Source organism: Symsagittifera roscoffensis, chromosome 7 (genome assembly GCF_963678635.1).
Source record: "Symsagittifera roscoffensis chromosome 7, txSymRosc1.1, whole genome shotgun sequence".
Taxonomy (NCBI): Eukaryota; Metazoa; Xenacoelomorpha; order Acoela; family Convolutidae; genus Symsagittifera; species Symsagittifera roscoffensis.
The window spans coordinates 11049878-11068372 of record NC_087068.1 but is presented as its reverse complement, the minus strand read 5'-3'; the positions used below and the strand labels follow the sequence as shown (position 1 = coordinate 11068372).

The window sequence follows — 18495 nt, the reverse complement described above, 5'->3', positions numbered from 1 at the left end:
TATTTTAAGTTACTTTTGATTTTATTGAAAAAACTTGCTGTTTAGATCAACAGATTAATTGCCGGTACCCGCAAACGAATCAGCGCCTTCGACATTCAGAACATAAAGGAAGTTTCCCCTCACAAGTGTTACATAATCCGAGACGAGGCTGATCTCGAAAAGGAAGTAAGAACCGACTTCAAGATCTCGGAAAATTCCACCCAGCTAGCCGATCCAATCTTGGCCGAACTGAGTTTCATCAGCGATTTTTCCAGTCGGTTTAGTGGTGAATGGCTAATCAGTGCTTCATCGACTACTGCTTTTGAGTCCTCGATTCTAGACGAAACTGAAGAAGATGAAGATGGTGAAGACGAATTGAATTCAACCATGGAAGCCGAAAAGAAGAACGAAAGTGAGGTTTCGGCAGCCAATCAGAATGTAGATCAAGCAGACGAATCGGACGATCAAATAATTGTCCAAACAGTAGCGGCCAAAGTCGAATCACAGCCTGATGAAATTTTTGAAGGACTGAACTCTGAAAACGAACAACAAAAAATTCCTCTTGACCAGGAAAAGCTGTTTGGATCCAGTGAGGAAATCAAAGCTCGTGATGTGTTGAATGGTTCTTCGGGGTCTTACACAACTGTAAGTACAGTAGCTGAAGGACCCGATCTCAACGAAGTGGACGAATCTGTTCTCGAGGAGTTTTCTCGAGATCCGAAAAACGAGGACTTGCAAAGTGGACAACAAGATATTTTACCAGACGACAACGAGGATGACCAAATTGAAACAGAAATTTTCATGCAGCAACTGGTCAATGGTTCTCTTCAAGACGCTGTGAAAGACAACGCAGAGAGCTCGAAACAATTTAGATCCTCTTCACTTAGTCCACTTCCGCGCATCTCGAGCTACAACTCAATGACATCGAATCGAAACGAGGAAGAGACGCTGTCTAAACTGGAAACTGCTCCTTGGGAAGACGAAACGTCACACATATCTGACGCTAGTCATATTGAAATGCGACCCGAAAAGCTGATAACCGGCAATGAGCTCAAATTTGACCTCACTGAAGACTTGAGGGAAACTTCCAAAGAGAGCGTTCAGCTGGAGAATTCTACGGATGATTTCCAAACGGCATCTTCTGGCTCGGATAACGAGAATTTTGAAGCTGTCGTTGACGTAATCGATGATGAAATCGGCGGCTCAGAAATTCCTCACGAAGAAAACATTGAGGTGGAAGATGTTGCCGGTGTTGAATCGAGACCTCGAGACATGAACTTGAACATTTCTTTAAATAGATCAATCAGCGGAGACAAAAAATTCAGTGATCACGTTTACTCGCATGTTAACAAAGAAGACAAACCGCCGAGGTATCCGCAACATGTAAAAAGACCTTCGACTGGGATCTCGGAAACCCTCGCCGATACTCCTAGGAGCGGCATCAGTTTTATGAGTAACGCGAGTAGTAATATGGACCACCAGCCCAAGACTACAGATCAATTGGAGAATGACTTCTCGAATATTCTGTATTCAGTCCAAGGTCAAGTCCAAAACGCAACTATGACCGATAGCGAGTCGAGGCCAAGCGAAGAGAACGAAATCTCCGCGACAAATGCAAATGACCTTGAAAACGAAAACGAAACCGCAGAAATAATGAATCAAAGTCAAGAAATGCTATCGTTTGACGAGTTCTTAAAAGAATCGGCAACTACGCCAAAATTCATGTACGAAAAGAGCAAAACTCGGAGTATGACCGAAGTTTCGAAGCCTGAAACTTCAGTTGAAGCTGAAAAAACGAACTTGCAAAGACCGCAGTCGCTTTTTACGATTCCTGGTGACACTGACGACAATTCATTAGGAAGTAGCAGTCGGTTCGACTCGGTTCCTGAGAAACTCTTTGAACACTGCGATGATAAATCTAAGCATAAAAAGAAGAAAAAATGGTATTCGTTTTTGAAACCGAAAAAGAAGAAGAAATCTGACTTGAATATTGTACAGGACACTCGGAGCCTCGGAGGTGAATCTTTGTCGAGATCCGAAACGCAAGCCAGCTCCAATCCATTTCAGAGTTTAGACAGAAATCGAATGAACAGAATTGATAGAGACATCGAAACAGAGCTTCCTAATTTGACTTCTACAGAACACAACGAAACACAAAATACCCCTGAAACAAACATGCAAGATCTAGACGATGATCCACCTAGCGCTGATCTAATTGTTGCGCTGGATATAGATCAAGGGCGATCTATTATCGAGACATTTGGTTCCGCAGATCAGACAAACCTTGAATTTGGTGAAGTAAGCGAACTAGTTGAAGCTCTTTCGCTCGACTCTTCGGTCGAAATTGATGAAAACGAACCCTTGCGAGGACAAGTGACAAATTCTTCGGATATTCTGGTTCCGACCATCACTGTTACACCCGATGATACCCGAGAGGAAATCGAAATTGATTTAGATGAAGTTGAAGATTTCATTGAAAGTGAGATGAAAGAAGCAGAAATGGCCACCGACAGTAGCGACTCGGATGAAGATGACGAAGACGAGCAATCTGAAAATGGTGAAGAAAACGTGAAAACAAGTAGACTAAGCACGGAAAATGATATCGAAATTAAGGAAACTGATGCGGATGAATATTTGGACAAGAATGAACAAAATGACAAATCAATTGCAGACGATGTGAAAATCAATGAGAAAGATGTTGAAAATATTGAAAAACCTCATGAAAATGACGTTCAATTTGCTGAAGAACCTGAAATGATCGATGAAGTTAAAAACAACTCAGACGTTCAAACTGTTCCTGAAGATTTAGATGAAACTAGAAAAGAAAATAAACCACTCGAATCGAAACCAACAGACCCAGCCGACGATTACGAAACAAACAAAAACACAGTCGACAATGATTTGAGCAGCAATGAATCTGATAACAGTTGGACGACTTCTGAAATTAATTCAGAATTTGAGCAGCCTCAAGTTGAACCGCAGACTATAAAACAAGCTCAAATAGTGACGGCTTCTGATATTTCACTCGGAACTCAAACGGATTCAGAGAGACAGCGTTTCGAAAAAGATGAATTTGATAGCGAAAATGGTGATCTGAATAGGACTCTTGAAGTTGAAATTGAACCTCAAGACAAGTTGATTATAATTGCTACAAAAGACGCCGAAAAAGTTGAAAGTATTTCCTACGATGATGCCAAAAATAGAGCTGAATTGTCTCGATCGCCTTCAAACACAAGTGCAGGGATCAGTGAAATCAACACGCTGAGTCAAGCACCGATGGATCTGATCTCAGAGCTAAATGATTCCAAGAACTCAAAGCAGAGTGACAAAAATAGTCAGGATGGATCTCCAAAGAATCAGAGCTCAAAAATTTCTGTGAAAGTTGGCGATCAAGACGACGATGATGTTGATAATGAAGAAACCGATGTTGACGAAAACAGCTGGGCGTCACAACATGAAAAGATTTCAGTTCTTGAAAACTCTCAAGGTCAAAACAGCTTCATTGATGTAAATGAGATAAGTCGCGCCTCAGAAAAGTCATGGGATAACATCAATTTACGCAGTGGACATTTGAACCCGGAGGAAGCTCAAACAAAAGCGGCTCTTGAGGTGTCTGAAACATCTGGAAGTGAGTTCGAAGATACCGATGATCCAAATAAGGAAACTGCATACGTCGATATGAGCGGTAAAATGACTCCACCGAGCTTGGAAACTAATTTAGAAGATAAAAGAATTGAAGATGTTGTACAGATCGAAACATTAAACAACATCGAATCGACACCTCAAATCTTAGACACAAAACTGGGTCTTCATGAGCTGGAAAAACAAGACGAGAATAAGGATAATTCAGTAATTGATAACGCGAACGTTTCAAATGGCTCTAAAGGTTCCCAAAACCATCTCAAAAACAACTTAATAGAACTCTCACAAGATCATAACGGTTCTGGACAAGCTGAAAATCATGAAGCGAGCGAAAAACATGATTCGAATGTCAGTTTAGAGCAGGTCATTTGCAAAACTGATACAGATTTCAATACCGATTATGATAATGATGCTAAGCCAAATGAAAAAGAAAAATCATATTATGGATCCAGTAGTGAATCATTGAATACCCCACATAACCAAAGTGACGTAATTGTGGACACGTTGGCTAGTGTAGAAACTTCTAGATTAAGTGAACAAGAAGGTGTCAATCAAGTTGAAGAATCTGCAAAATCAGAAGATAATAGATTGGTTGCGGATCGGCCTGGAGATCATAAATCTTCAGAGAAAGGCGCTGTAGACTTGAACGCGGAAATACATTCAAGTGATCAATTAAATTTTGAACCACACCTAGGCGATGACTTCGAAGGTCGTGATGGTAATGAAGAAATTACTCACACTAGTCTAGAACCAGACCAAGTTTCACGAAGCTCATCAGAAGCAGAAGCTGGTGCAAATTTCGACATGTTTGATGATTCCGATAGAATTCCTGATGAGGACTTTAGGAAAGATTCGAGTCCATACATTAACATGAATGAAAGAATGGCGCCTCCCAGTTTGGAGCGATCAGTCGAAAACACGATTCAGACATTGGACGAACAAGCTAAAAACAGAGAAAAAATTGATGAAGCCAAAAGCGGAGAGAAAATCGACGAAGCGAAAAGCGGAGAGGAAATCGATGAACCCAGAAGTGGAGATCAAATTGAGGATGAATTGAAATCAGAACCAGATATCGTACAACCAGAAAAAGATGATAAACTGCAGATTCTCCCAGATATACAATTTAATCAAAGTTCAGACATTTTGATAAACGATTTCAACGATCTGCGCGCTACGCCAAATGATAGCGTAACCGAATGCTATGTTGACGAAAAAGAGGACGCGAAGAAAGAAGCTTCTCACTTTCTGCTAAGTGTAAAAAGTGGACTGACACCCGGAGTTAGCCCTGGATCTACTAGTCGCAAAAGTTTCCTCCCTTCTCTTTTGGAGCCTCCGAGTAAAGACGATAGCCTCGACACCGATTTTGAATTTTCTGACTCATCTGAAGACGAGAATAAAGAAAAAAACAGCATGAAAGAAAACTCAACTTTGGAAAAGAGCGAGCTGAGCTCAGAAGCTCTTAAGCAAGGCCAGCAAATTGATTCTCAATTTAATCAACTCGAAGGGCCAGTTTCAAAAGTAGACGAAGAAAAGGTTTCACATTCCGCTACTAGAAATTCGACATTGGAATCAGATGCTCTAAAAATAAGTCAGACATCTGTAAATTTTAATCCAACCTATACAGATGTTCCAGTTACTGCAACGCCTGTTAATACACCGACAGAAATCCGTCCCACTTTGGTAGCTTCTCAAAGTAGTTTTCCAGGTAGAAGTTCTGGAGTGATGGTCGCACCTGAAAAAGTATTCAAACGAAAAGCGAGTCCTTCGCCTATGCGGAAAGATGACAAAGAAGACAAATCAAACTCTAAGAAATCGAAATCAAAAAAGAAACAAATTCCAGAATCAGATTTAACACTGACGCTAGATGATAGTTTCTTTGAAAAACCAAAACCTTCACTGGAAATCGAAGAAGCACCCTTGCCGCCACCAGTGGATCCTCCTAGTTGGGAATCATCTCCAGGAGTTGCAGAGCGAGAACCGAAACTAAACCCATTTGTTGCTCCTCGACGTACGGATCCTCTGGTCGCTGAACTGAAGAAATATCACTCAGATCATGGAATGAGTATTTCGAGCACCGAATCGGAAAGCGAATTTAAAAGGTCAATTGAAGAGGCCAACCCTAAAAGTTTCCTTGTTGAAGCTGAAATCAATTTTGACAATGTACAACAAGATCAGGATAATAAATTGAATTCACAACCGGAAGTTCACTTTGACCTAAGAGAGAGTAAAGAAGGCCTTTTAAATTCAGATTCAAACAACCCAGAAATTAATTTAACCTCCGATAGTAACATTGAGAAACAAATTCCTGAATTGGATTTGGAAAGTTCCAACTTCGATAATAATGATCAGGAGAATTTCCGATTCACGCAATCGGTTGAAAATGGTGCAAATTTTGAAGCAACAACTCCTCAAGAGGTTATAAGAATGTCATCAGTTTCAGCTTACCCTGGAGAAGATACTCTATTCAACCCTGGATTGAAGAAGTACGCAAACACTGAGTTCTTGAACAACTCTGGAAATTTGAATGAAATTTTAAATGACGGTGCGAAAAGCGAGATGAGCGAAGATGTTTCCAGAGACGAAATTTCTATCACAGATGAAAAGGAGCAACAAAATTCAAGTCTGGCGGAAGCCGAGTTTGCTTCCGAGACCATTTCGGATTCAGAAAACGATCATTCGACGACTGTTTTTGATTCCTCAGTGGACGAGAAAGATTTCACGAAAATAAAAGCGGGAAGGGCATCAACTCTCATCGAATCAGATTCTGAAAACGAACCATTCAAATCAAAAGACGGTAAACATTTTTCTGAAAAAGATGAAAATGATATTAATGTTGACAATAAAATATTGGACAAAACTCTAGAAGACGAATCTTTGAAAGAGAGCGAACCAAATAGTTATGTAACTACCGATTTTGACTCGAAAGACTTATCCGAAGCTTTCAAGAAAACCACAGAAATCAATCTAGAAATTTCGAAACACGATAGCCGAAATGAAACAATTGACGAAAGCGACCTTGAAATTGAACTTAAAACTGATCAAGTTGCGAGTCACACAGAAAACAGAGATGAAAAGTTGAAACAAATCCAAGACAAAGAACCTTCATTTGAAAAGATCAACTATGAAGTTTTCAAAATTTCAAACTCAATCGACGAAATTTCTCTTGAAGATCTATCTGGAGACCAAAAAACGAGTGAAAATAGATCTGAAAACGAAGAGTTGGCAGATCCGGTTTCAGAAGAAGGTTTTCACGTTACTTCGCGAGTTCTGAAAAAAGATTGTCGGAGAAAACTGGACAGGCAGTCAACTGGAGATTCTGAAGTTAACGATGGACTCTCAGAAGATGAAAAATCTTCAATCGACAAAGATACGAGCCTTGTTAATACAGAATTGAATGACAGTATTGACAAAACTGTGAATGAAAGTGATTTTGATGTCGAATCAAAAAGCAAACTAAACGCTGAAGTTGACATTGACATGCTAAATGTGTCGGATGAAGATAACGAAAACCAAAAATATTTCAAGAAAATAGAATTTCAGCCTTTCGGTTCCAATGAAAGCTCAAAATCAGAATCACAAAACTCTTCGAAACTTGAAACAGGTGAAAACTGTTTGCATGAACCTGTGGACGAAAACAATTTAGTTGACGAGGATTCGTTTGAAGCGGTTCTGAGATCAAAAATAGATGTTGATCTCAGCTTTCACGAAAAAGAAAAAGAGAAAACAAGCGATGAACAGATCAGCCCTGAGATGAACGAATTAAAAAATGACACGTCACAAGTCAGAAGCGTGGTTGAAAATGATTTCGAAGTTGAAAGCAAACAACCTGCTCTTGAAAGCAAAATTGAGAAATTGGATGACTTTGAGTTTTTTGGAAATGAAAACTTTAGAAGAATTGTGTTTGTTCCTCACGATGTTTCTTTTAGCAGTGATGACCAGTATTGTGGAAGCAAAGAAGGCAAAGATAAGAGAGATTTAATTGACTTCGCTGAAAATTCCGAGAAGGAGTTTTTCCCAGACGCCGTCGAGGAAAGTTCGGTACAGGTTACAGTAAGAGGAAAACTGCAGCCTGACTTCAAAAATCCGGAGCTTCAAAAACTCAATACAAATGATTCCATCGATAGTAACCGAGGTTCTGGCCATAATGTTAAGGATGATAACGAATATGAGCTAGAAAATGACACACTTGAAGATAAAAGATCAACAGCACACGAGGAAAAGCTGGTTTTGGAATCCGAATTAAACAGAAGTATCGAAAAAAGTATAAACGAAAGTGATTTCGAACTCGAATCAAAAATGAGGTTGAATGCTGAAGTTAGTCTTGACATGCTGAGCGCTTCAAATGAAAATACCAAAAATCAAAAACCTTTCAACAAAATAGAATTTCAGCCTTTTAGTTCTAATGAAAATTCAAGAACAAATTCACAAAATTCTTCGAAAATCGAAAGTGATGAAAATCCTCCACAGGAACCCGCAAATGGAAAAATTTTAGTTGATGAGGACTCCTTTGAACCAGTTTTTAGGTCCAAAATGGATGCTGATCTCAATTTTCACAAAAGCGATGCAGATAAATCAACCGATGAAGTAAACTCATCTCAAGTTTCAGAAGTTAACGAATCAGAAAACGACTTGTCACATGTCCGAGGCGTAGTTGAAAGTGACTTCGAAGTTGAAACCAAGAAACCTGCACTTGAGAGTAAAACTGAGAAACTGGATGACCTTGAATTTTTCGGAAGTGAAAATTTTAGAAGAATTGTGTTTGTTCCACACGATGTTTCCTTAAGCAGTGATGATCAGTCTCACGGGAGCAAAGAAGACAAAGGAAAATCTGATCTGAATGATTCCTCTGAAAATGTTGATAACCAATTTTTGCCAGAATCTGTGGACGAAAATTTGATTGAGGCTAGGACTAGAGTCAAACTGGAGCCCGACTTGGAAAAGTCAGACATCGAAAAATCACTTGAAGATTCTTCAATCAATACTTCCCAAGATGGCCATGATGAAAGCAATAATGGCAATTCTCAGTTAAACTTAGATTCCGAACAAGAACAAATTAAACAATCAGACAAGTTTGATCATGAACCAATTGACAGAGAAAGCGCAGAAGCTGAAGATCAAGCAGAAACTATTTTGTCTAAGATTGAACTTAATGACTTTGAAGACACACAGGCACCCGAAATCAAACAGGTTGAAAAATTTGGCGCTGTACACCAAGAGTTCCGAAAACCTTCGGAACCCAAGGTTGACGGAACCGGAAATCCTTCAAGTGTTCTGGGCAACTATGGTTCCACCACGCAACCATCAGTAAGTATATTTAATGTACCAGAAAGACGCTCCGAAGTGTTAGTTGGTCCCGAAAAGGTGTTTCGACGGCGTCCGAGTCCAATTGGAAAAGGAAAACACGACAAGAACAAACATCATCATGAAGAATCAGACCTCACGTTTACTCTAGAAAATAGCCGAATTGAAGAAGAATTCCCTGGAGCCGCAGTGCAACTAGAGACTCCTAAAAACGAAATTGAGAATGGAAATCTTGATATCGAAACGGAATTTTCCAGAACAAATGAGCACTCCGATGTAATTTCTACGACGGAGGCGAACAAAAATCAGCAAACCGATATTGGTCGCATGATTGAAACTCCTGAAGATGCTCCGAATGTTGAGAGTTCTCAGCCGTTGTTTGTGGACCCTCTGATCGCTGAGCTGAAGAGATACCAATCTGAACACGTGTTAGTAGTAGCCGATGATAGTTTAGAAGAAAATTTGGCAGATATCCCAGAAGCTAAATTTCAAAACGAAAAAAGTGACAATGGTGTAAATATTTCTCAACTTGAGCTTTTTGAATCCAAATTACACGATACCCCTAAAAACGACTCAAGTAATTTAATGGGGATAGAAGTATCTGATATGAGCACAAAACAGGAGGGTGAAAATTTTGCCGAAAGTTTAGAAACGAAAACTGTACTTTCGGCTGATCTAGACAATTCGGCTAGTGAATACATCACAACTGACTTTGACACAAACGACGCTCTTGATGATTCAAAAGGCAATCCGCTTGACAAAACGGACGAGCAATTGGGCGAATTTGCGGAAGGAATTGACAGTAGTTCAAACTTGAAAGAAAAGCACGTTGATTTGAGTTTCACCATACCAAATGCGAATTCCGAGAATTTACACGAAGATGGTTGGACAAAAATAATTGACGAGAGACGCAAAAGTGACGCTATTTATGTAAGTTTTGCGCCGGTTGATGGTTCGGAATTTGAATCAAGAGAAGTAATAGAAAGTGACTTTGAACTTGAAGCGAAAAAGGACCAAGTCTTGAGCACTGAAATTGATCTTTCAGTGATTGCAAGTGCTATACAAGACCACGAACCTTTCGAGAAAATAAATTTCCAGCCTTTTGATGACTTGTATTGCTATGATTCAGATAATGCTTCTAACGCGAATAATTTAAGTCACAATCATGGAAATAAATTCGAAGATGACTTGTCTTTCGCAAACGAAGATCCATTTGAAGTAACCTTGAGGACCCGAATTGATGCAGTTGATTCTAAACCAATCAAATTTTCGAATTCAGCTACGGCAGATCGAAGGCACTCGTTATTGAAAATGAGCCAAATGTCGAGCCTAGATGATGATTATAGTACAGAATCGGGCGAAAAGTTTTTATTTGTTGTACCTGGACAAAACAACCCGAACAATGATCAAACATCGTCAAACTTTGCTAACAAGATGAAAGATGGGTTTGAGGAAGGCATCTCAAATTATGAAATTGCTGCTATAGTCGAAAATGTTTCTGATTCCGAGGAAATAAACATCGATGAAATCAATTTGGCTCGATTGCAGTCGAGATCCAATAATGGATCCCCAAATGACGGCGATTTGATGATGCACGACTTTGAAATTGTGAAAGAAGACAATGAAATTGACTTAAGATCAACATCGTTTGCATCTGATGTTTCTGATTCAGAATACTCCATAACTTCCTTGAGTGATTTCGAAAACATTTTGGCCACTCAAAAACCAGAAGATGCAGATGAAAGCCGAGAAGGAACTCCAGACATCGCGTGGCATGCAGCGTTACGTAAGTTGAACTCGGATCCTAATGCTCCACTGAAAGCTGAGATGGAACCGCGCGCTGAGAACCGAGTGTTGCCGACTTACTATGGATCCGAATCACTGACGACACCGATTAATGAAGCTGAGGCAGTGCTTTCCTTGAGTAGTGACTCGGCTCCTCGGCAGTCGTACACTTCTGTGACCACTGTTCAAGACGAGACAAAAGATGGCGATGAGAATAAAGAATTGAAAAAGGACGAAAGTGACACAACTTTGATTGTTTCGGAGTCTCTGACTGAAGAAGATCAGAAGGCCACAAATGATGTAAGTTCTCCAACTTTCAGTTTTGTTCACTTTGGTCTGATTAGTGTTAGCATGAGCACACGACTGGCATTGAATGTATTTCACGCTTGAAGTTTCATATCATAGGCTCAAAAAAGCTTATTTATGCTCAATTTTAGCTGTGAAAACTTAGTTTTACCCAAGTAAAGTTAGTCTTTGAAGTTTGTTTTCGCTATTTTGTGAATCTGAGACTGATGATAGTCGAAACTGCTGATAATCAGATTGATAGACAGATATTAGATAAATTGATAGATAGATAGAGATATATAGGCATACAGAGGGAAAATTTTAGAGAAAACGAAAACCGAAAATGTTTTTCTTTCAACTTAGAATTCTGAAAGTTTAAATCCATTTTTGAAACTAGAGGGGACGCAATTAAAAATCAACAGTTGAATGTTTCACAAAACTCTAATTGACCTTTACATAATTACCGGATTAAAACTGGGTTAAGAGGTAAAAAGTTAGGGTTAGGTGGCTGAATTTTATACAGTTTTCAGCCGAATAAAAAGTTCTCGATAACTATGAAAACTTAGAGCGGAAGATGACGCTTGGTTTAATGTCCCAAATAATTTTTTTCTATATCAGCTATAGCTTTTGCTTGACTTTTTCTGGTCCTTGTGCACCTTCTGTTAGTTTGCTCATCACCTATAACAACTGTCTTTAACACTAATGTTTTCTAACTAATTCGCAATTTAGGATGAAAAAGACCCACTAGCAAGTTATATTGCGAGACCAGCGAATCTTCGTTCAAATGCAAACACATTGACAGTTCAAGACGATTCTAATCTTGAGTTGTACAAAGATCCGATTTTCTCAAAGAGTCCAGTTTTTGTCGACAAAACCTCGCCGTTGACAGTAATCGGAGCTCATCAAGACGTTATTTTTTCACAAGAAACCGCTTTAGAAAAAGTACCTTTCGACTCCCGAGAAAAATTTCTGGTGTCGTCGAGCGAAATTGAGTTGCCAGCTGTTGGTAGTAGTGGTGATAGTTTTAATAACCTCGAATCATCACCTGAAAATTATTTTGACATTTTGAGAGCTATCAATGAAGAAACTACTTCTGAAGTCTCGGATCAAGTCGAAAGAACCGAAAGCGATATGAAATATAATTCAGAACATTCTAGAACAACACGTTCGGATAATACCACGAATCAGATAACCGAACCCATGACTTCTGATGCGTCAGATATTAACCAATCGCAGCATTCGAACAACCACTCTGCTCAGACTAGTTCGTTCCAATCATTTGACCCGGGTTCGAACCAGGACTTGGACCAAAATTTTCTAAAAGGCCAAACTTTGTTACATAGCGAGCCGAACTCTCCGAACCTCGCCGGTGCGCGTCACTTGAGTTTTGAAAACCAAAATAAAAAAGCTACTGAACAAAGTGGCGTAATTTCAAAATTGCTTTCTGATCAAGTGGCTAGCATACCGAGCGTGAATAGTAACCAAAAGCCAAATGTTTACAATGAAGAAAATGGTCTATTTTTGAAGCAATCTGAGCCGATTAATAAAGTTAATTCAAACGTAGACGAAGCTATTACTGAAACTGCTTTAATGTATACTTATAGCCAAAGCTTAGATTTACCGACTGATCAAAAAATCAATGCGTTGGTTAATGAAAAGAATACAAAAAGCACAGAAAGGAGTAAATATACTAATAGGCTGGCTTGTGACTTACCACGCGAAAATAAAAACTCATCAGCTGAGTTTGAACAAGTGGAGTTAATAGTTGATTTAATCTCAAAGCGAGAACTGAACGCAGAATTTGAAAACAACAGCGGCTTAGATTATAGTAACGGCTCAGAACTAAAATTAAACACCGGCTCTGAAAACTCTTCAGAGGATGAAAAATCCTGTTCAAGTTATGACACTAGCGTGATTGAAACACCATTTGGCCAACTTGCGGTGAGTAATAATTACTCTTTGGAAAATATGGGGAACACAAAAACGCCAGCGGAAAACCAGGAGGAAAATATAAATCCAGCCAGATTATCCGGTTCAGTGTACAGCATTGGAAGCCAGGGAAGCAGTGGAAAAAGACCGGACGAAACAAGTAACAGTACCGGTAGCGTAAACTCACCTATTCAATCTAGCATTCATTTCCACACTGGAAACCAAGTCAGTTTAAAAGAAGACGCAGTTATACCATGGAAAACACAACAGAAAAGTAGTCCCAATGATGTCGCTAAACTTGTAAACCGAAAATCACTCTTGCCCAAAAACGACTCAATTGATAGCGAAGACGATTTTACAAGAAATGAAACTTCACATGTGAAAGAAAGACCTCAATCTTCGCTTTATCTCGGAGATTTCGACGAATCGTCCAGTTTCTACGATATATCGCAACAGCGAGATGGCCCCAAAAATAGTCCCAATGATGTGGCTAAACTTGTAAACCGAAAATCACTCTTGCCCAAAAACGACTCAATTGATAACAAAGACGATTTGACGAGAAATAAAACTTCACATGTGAAAGAAAGACCTCAATCTTCGCTTTATGTCGGAGATTTCGACGAATCGTCCAATTTCTACGATATATCGCACCAGCGAGATGGTCCCAAAAGCGTAAGTTTTAGTCGTTCAAGGTCCTACTCCCCAAAAAGTGAGAAGAAACGACAAAAAGCGCCGGTTCCCAAAGTAGTTAGAAGCATTGGACGAGCGTTTCAGAAGTTCACCGGTCGCACGAAGAGTCCAAAAAGTTATGACTTAAAACAAGATGGAATCCGAGTCTTGAACGTAAGAGCGAAACCTGGAAGTCCGATTTTAAGTGACAGAAAAAAGGAAGAAACATCACAAATGAAACTGCAACAAACGACCTCTTTTGACCTTGAACAATCTGCTGAGTTTCCGAAAGGCTCTTTCACGATTGAACAAGAATCTGTTCACCCTCCTGACGGATTTGCTAGCGACAGTCTTTCGGACGGTAGCGAGAAGGTTGCAAGTGCTGCTAAAAACAATGATACCAACTTTAGAATCAGCCAAGAGAATGATTTTAGAGCTCGAAATGATGGAAATGATAAAACAGATAGACCAAAAAAAGCTACCAAAAAGAAAGCACCAACATTGGCCCCGCCACCGCAGTACAGAAGTGAAGACTTAACTTCAGACGAATCAGATACTTCGTTTTTGGCCGAACCCGACCCGAAACCGCTTCCGCGAGCTCGAAAACCAGTTTTGCCAAGACCCGAATCCGACGAAAACGCAGATGCAAAAGGAGCGGAATTTAAGCAAGCTCAGAATAGATATGGACGTAGTTCAAATAATTATGATGAAGATGTTGTCCAAAGTTCAGTCCAAATGTCAAATTTATTGGAACATAGCGCACCGCCACCGCCTGGTTTTAACGATTCCTCTAACTTAGACGTCTCCAATTTTGACGAGCACGTTAAAGGTAACCTTGACGCGCCGAGTGTCCGTTCGTCAATTGCCGACGATGACGCAATCCGAGTCGGACTGAAAAAAGACGCCAAGTTTGCAGCAGCCAGCGACTCAGAAAACGAAACACAATCCGAAGCGATATCAATTTCAGCCGAGAGCTCCAATGATGAAATTTTAGAAAAAATTATTGATTTAAGTTCCGAAGGTGAAACAGATTGTTTTGACTACGCTATGCTTCATCCGCCTGCTAAAGAACCCATAAATTATGTAATTACACCAATGGTCATAACCGCTGCTGAAACTAATTATGTCGAATCATTTGAGCAAGACAGTCTAGACGACTTGACTTTTACAAGACCGACAGTTAGTGATGGTGCGATGCCGATATTTGCCGAGTTCACGAAAATAAAACGACTCACGCTGGCCGAAGAAGTGGAACCGATTTCTTCTGTGGTTCCGAGCGGGTTTGGCGATGATGATGTTTCAACGGAGGAACTTCCAGGATTCTTGCAGGAGCATCCGAGTTTCAGTTCAGGTGAAGATTCCGGGGAATTTGTTGTGAATGCAGAAGATGATATCGTCCCTTCGTCCGATGATTCGCTCATGCTAGACTCCAGTGATAGATTCTCGTACGATTTCAAGGTCACGGCCGAAGAATCAGATAATGATGTAACACATTCATTTTCCAATGCGGACCAAGATGATGCAATTGAACCGTCGTCGGCCAATGAAGATGAGGATGACATAACTTCTGTTACATCAACTCCATCCGTTACGAGCTACGATATCGAACACGAAGGTAAATTAGTATCACCTGAAGTACCCACTGATCCAACAGATATACAGGACAAAAAGTCCGTCTTATTCGTTTCTAGAACCCAAAAAGACAGTTCTTTTTTGGCTGCTGATGATCAATCAGAAACAATATCTGAAAGTGATCAATTTACTGAAGTAATTACTATGGAATCTCGTAGCCTTCAGAAGGCGAAAAATGAATTAAATGAAGACAATTCGGACCATCAATCTGCCTCAGCCGAGAGCCTCGTCGAGGCGCACATTCAGACTAGAGGAATCCATAAAACAATATCGTTCTTGGAAGTGCAAATTGAACCTGAGAATGTTCCAGAAGATTCTGGAAAGTTACAGTCTGCAAACATAGCTCTGGATAGCTCTCATGTTTCAACTGGAAGCCAAGTTGAACTTAGTAGCATAGATTCAGATGGCGCTGTGTATTTGGACCGAGTAAGTACCGAAAGTATCTTAGACGAGATCTTAACGTATCTCGGACCGGAAAAGACCGAAGACCTGTATCCGGACGATGCCGTGGATCCAAAGGAAATCGGATATCCGAAAGGAGCCGAAATCTTAGACAGTGACGAAGAGTGCATAAGAGTGAGTCATGAAAGCAGAGTTCTTCTCGCTCATAACAAGCAGATCAGTTTGTATTCTATCAAGGTATGTTCCAAACTGTTAAAAATGAGTGTTACTAATATCATGTCTATCGCGTGCAAACCATGTTTGTTTTACAATTTGACTCGCAGTGAATTGCTGTTGCTGACAAAAAATAAATTGGTTTAAAAAAATGTTTGTCACGTTTTTGGTGATTTTAACTTTTAACTGAGGAATCCACTCGTGTATTGACTTTGAATGAAGTGCTTTTTCATAGTAGCTCTTTTCAAGTTACTAATGGTGGTCTTTTTGAAGTAATGTGCAGCTATTGTTGTTGACCACAAATCAAATTTTAAGCGGTTGGTATCGCATTGAAGCGGCTGACACATGATAATAAATTAAGTCTCGTCAATTGCTTAACATTTTCTTCAGTTTTTCACACAATGTAACAGTTTTTGTACACTTCATTATGCGACTAAGCACGATTGTTCTTTTTTGTGTTTTTTTTGAGATAATTTTTAGAAACTATATCAGCTCAGCGTTGTTGCTATTCTGATGAGTCGTTATCGCCACATTTTCATAATATCAAGTCAAATCGGCAACTATTAGATTTATGATAAGCAGTCAATAAATCAGTAATCGGCCGTGAATTAGACATTATGTAGAATTATCACCTAAATATTAAATTTTTGGTTAGAAAACATGTCAAATATAATTTTCGGCTGAATTTTACTTCGGTTTGCTGTACTCGCTTATTATTTTTACAAACTGCAGATATATGATTTCTATTTGCAGACATCAGGCTCAATCAGTGACCACGAAACCGAAGACTCGTGGACCGAAACAAGCGAGGGAAGTCAAGTGAGAGAGCGAAATATCCGGACCAAAACTAAACCAGTTCCAGACACTTTCGCTCCAGCAGAGTCGCTTCTCAACAACCTCGGACAGGAGAAGCCGTTTGAACCAATCAAGAAAACTGAAGATTTAAATCAACCGGATTCATTGGATGATTCGACATTGGATAGATCGGTACGTTTTATTTAATTTTTAAGACTGAAAACAGAAATTTGATAATCCAAAAATTGATAATTTTATCAGCATTATGATCGTCAAAACAGTACCTTTGTTCAAACGCAAATCGCAACGTTAAAATTTTTTGGAACTCTCACCCAGAACAAAGATTCCAATTTGGGTATAACTGCGCGCAGCCGGATGAAGCTTTGAAGGTTTTATGTGGTATCAAATACATTTCGTTTTTGTAAAAGTTTTTGTAAAATGCTCATTTTTTTCGACAATCTGCGTCTCTCCACCTGTAGTGTTTTACTAGTGAGAGTTATATAGTTTGCATCTAAAAACGCATTATTTGTACCCATTAGATTCTGTCAATAAGTTTGGAAGACTTTCAGCCGGACCGATTAGCAGTTTTCGCAAATTTACACAAGCAGCTTGTGTTTTAGTACCAGGCAACTTAGTTTTCATTAAAAATTGAACCTTTCAAAGCGGAGTTTTCTTTATTTATGGGTTCTAAGGGAGTGCCTTTCTTTTTCTTTCTATCAATTTTTTATGCAATCACACGCCATTATCAAGACTTCATTAATCAACTAAGTGGCCTATTATTAGATGTGGTGAATTTGGTGGTGCAGAATTAATTTTGCTTGATACTTAAAAAATCAGCTTCTAACCAGCAAATAGCTTGTCTGAAGTGTGTGTTTTTTGCCGCTAGTTTTTATTGAGATAATTTTCGATTTTTTAATTAGGCTTTTTTGGTGGAACTTTTTCTACCCTCTGAAAAACCCACAAATCAAAGCCTTGAGGTCAACTTTAAAAAGATATTGCATCTGTGATTATGTTAGTGAAGTTTTGAATTTTTTTGAAGTTTGAAATTTTTCGACAGATTTTCCAACGTGATACGAGCAGTCTTTTTGTTTTCGAATATCGAAGAAATGACAATGTATAGGGGTGGTTTTTTCTGGATGCGAAATTCGAACGTTTTATTAGCCGATTTTGACGGACTTTTTTACTGTCCAAAAGCTGTTGACTCAAATTAAAAAGGTATTTGAAAATTGCTAATTTGGGATATTGAATCTGCGGGAAAAATCCGATTTTCTTTCAATGCGTTGTGTAGGTGACCAAATGTGTACGGCTCGATAATTATTCCAAATTGCATTGAGGGATGCTAATTGATAAATTTATATCGTTTAGAATTGATTAATTTAAAGTTTTGTACTTGACATAGAGTTTGGAGGGAAGGATTTTCAAAAAGTCAAGTCAATTAGAAAATTCTCTAAACTTGATCTTTGTATTGCCCAAAACTAATTTACGCATTTACAAGAGCAGTCAGAAAAATTAGAACTTTGTTTTTCTGATCTCTCATGGAGTGAATTGATGGAAGTATGGCGTAGGGTGTTTTTTTTCTGTCCATTTGTTGGTCACTCAAGGAAAGCTCGTAGTAGGCCAAGTGTGGTCATCATGCTAAAGTTTTCTAGCCGTGACTTGGTTTCCCAAAAATCCAAAAAAAAATTGTCTCAATTTTCAGACTAATTTAGGCAATGTAATCATGACATCAGATTGGATGCGACCTCCAAATTATTAATTTTACTGCAATGTTATCTTTATTTCAGCTATTGCTAACAATCATTCTTGCATTTGTGTTGCCTTATTTACTCGCCCTTTTTGAAAAAAAAAAATACAAAAAAATCA

The 18495-nt window shown here is 39.1% G+C and overlaps 2 protein-coding genes across 2 annotated transcripts in view; one reads left to right on the top strand and one right to left on the bottom strand.

Annotated features, from left to right (window-relative positions):
- LOC134851470 (clathrin heavy chain 1-like) overlaps positions 1-18495 on the bottom strand; it is a 519829-nt gene that overhangs the window by 342105 nt on the left and 159229 nt on the right. The gene's annotated exons all lie outside the window — the stretch shown is intronic.
- Positions 1-18495, top strand: part of LOC134851891 (uncharacterized) — a 66650-nt gene that overhangs the window by 28400 nt on the left and 19755 nt on the right. Inside the window, exons 10-12 of the mRNA XM_063868166.1 lie at positions 46-11007; positions 11722-15861; positions 16591-16824. Coding sequence (XP_063724236.1) covers positions 46-11007; positions 11722-15861; positions 16591-16824 — 15336 coding nt within the window. The remainder of the gene's footprint in view (positions 1-45; positions 11008-11721; positions 15862-16590; positions 16825-18495) is intronic.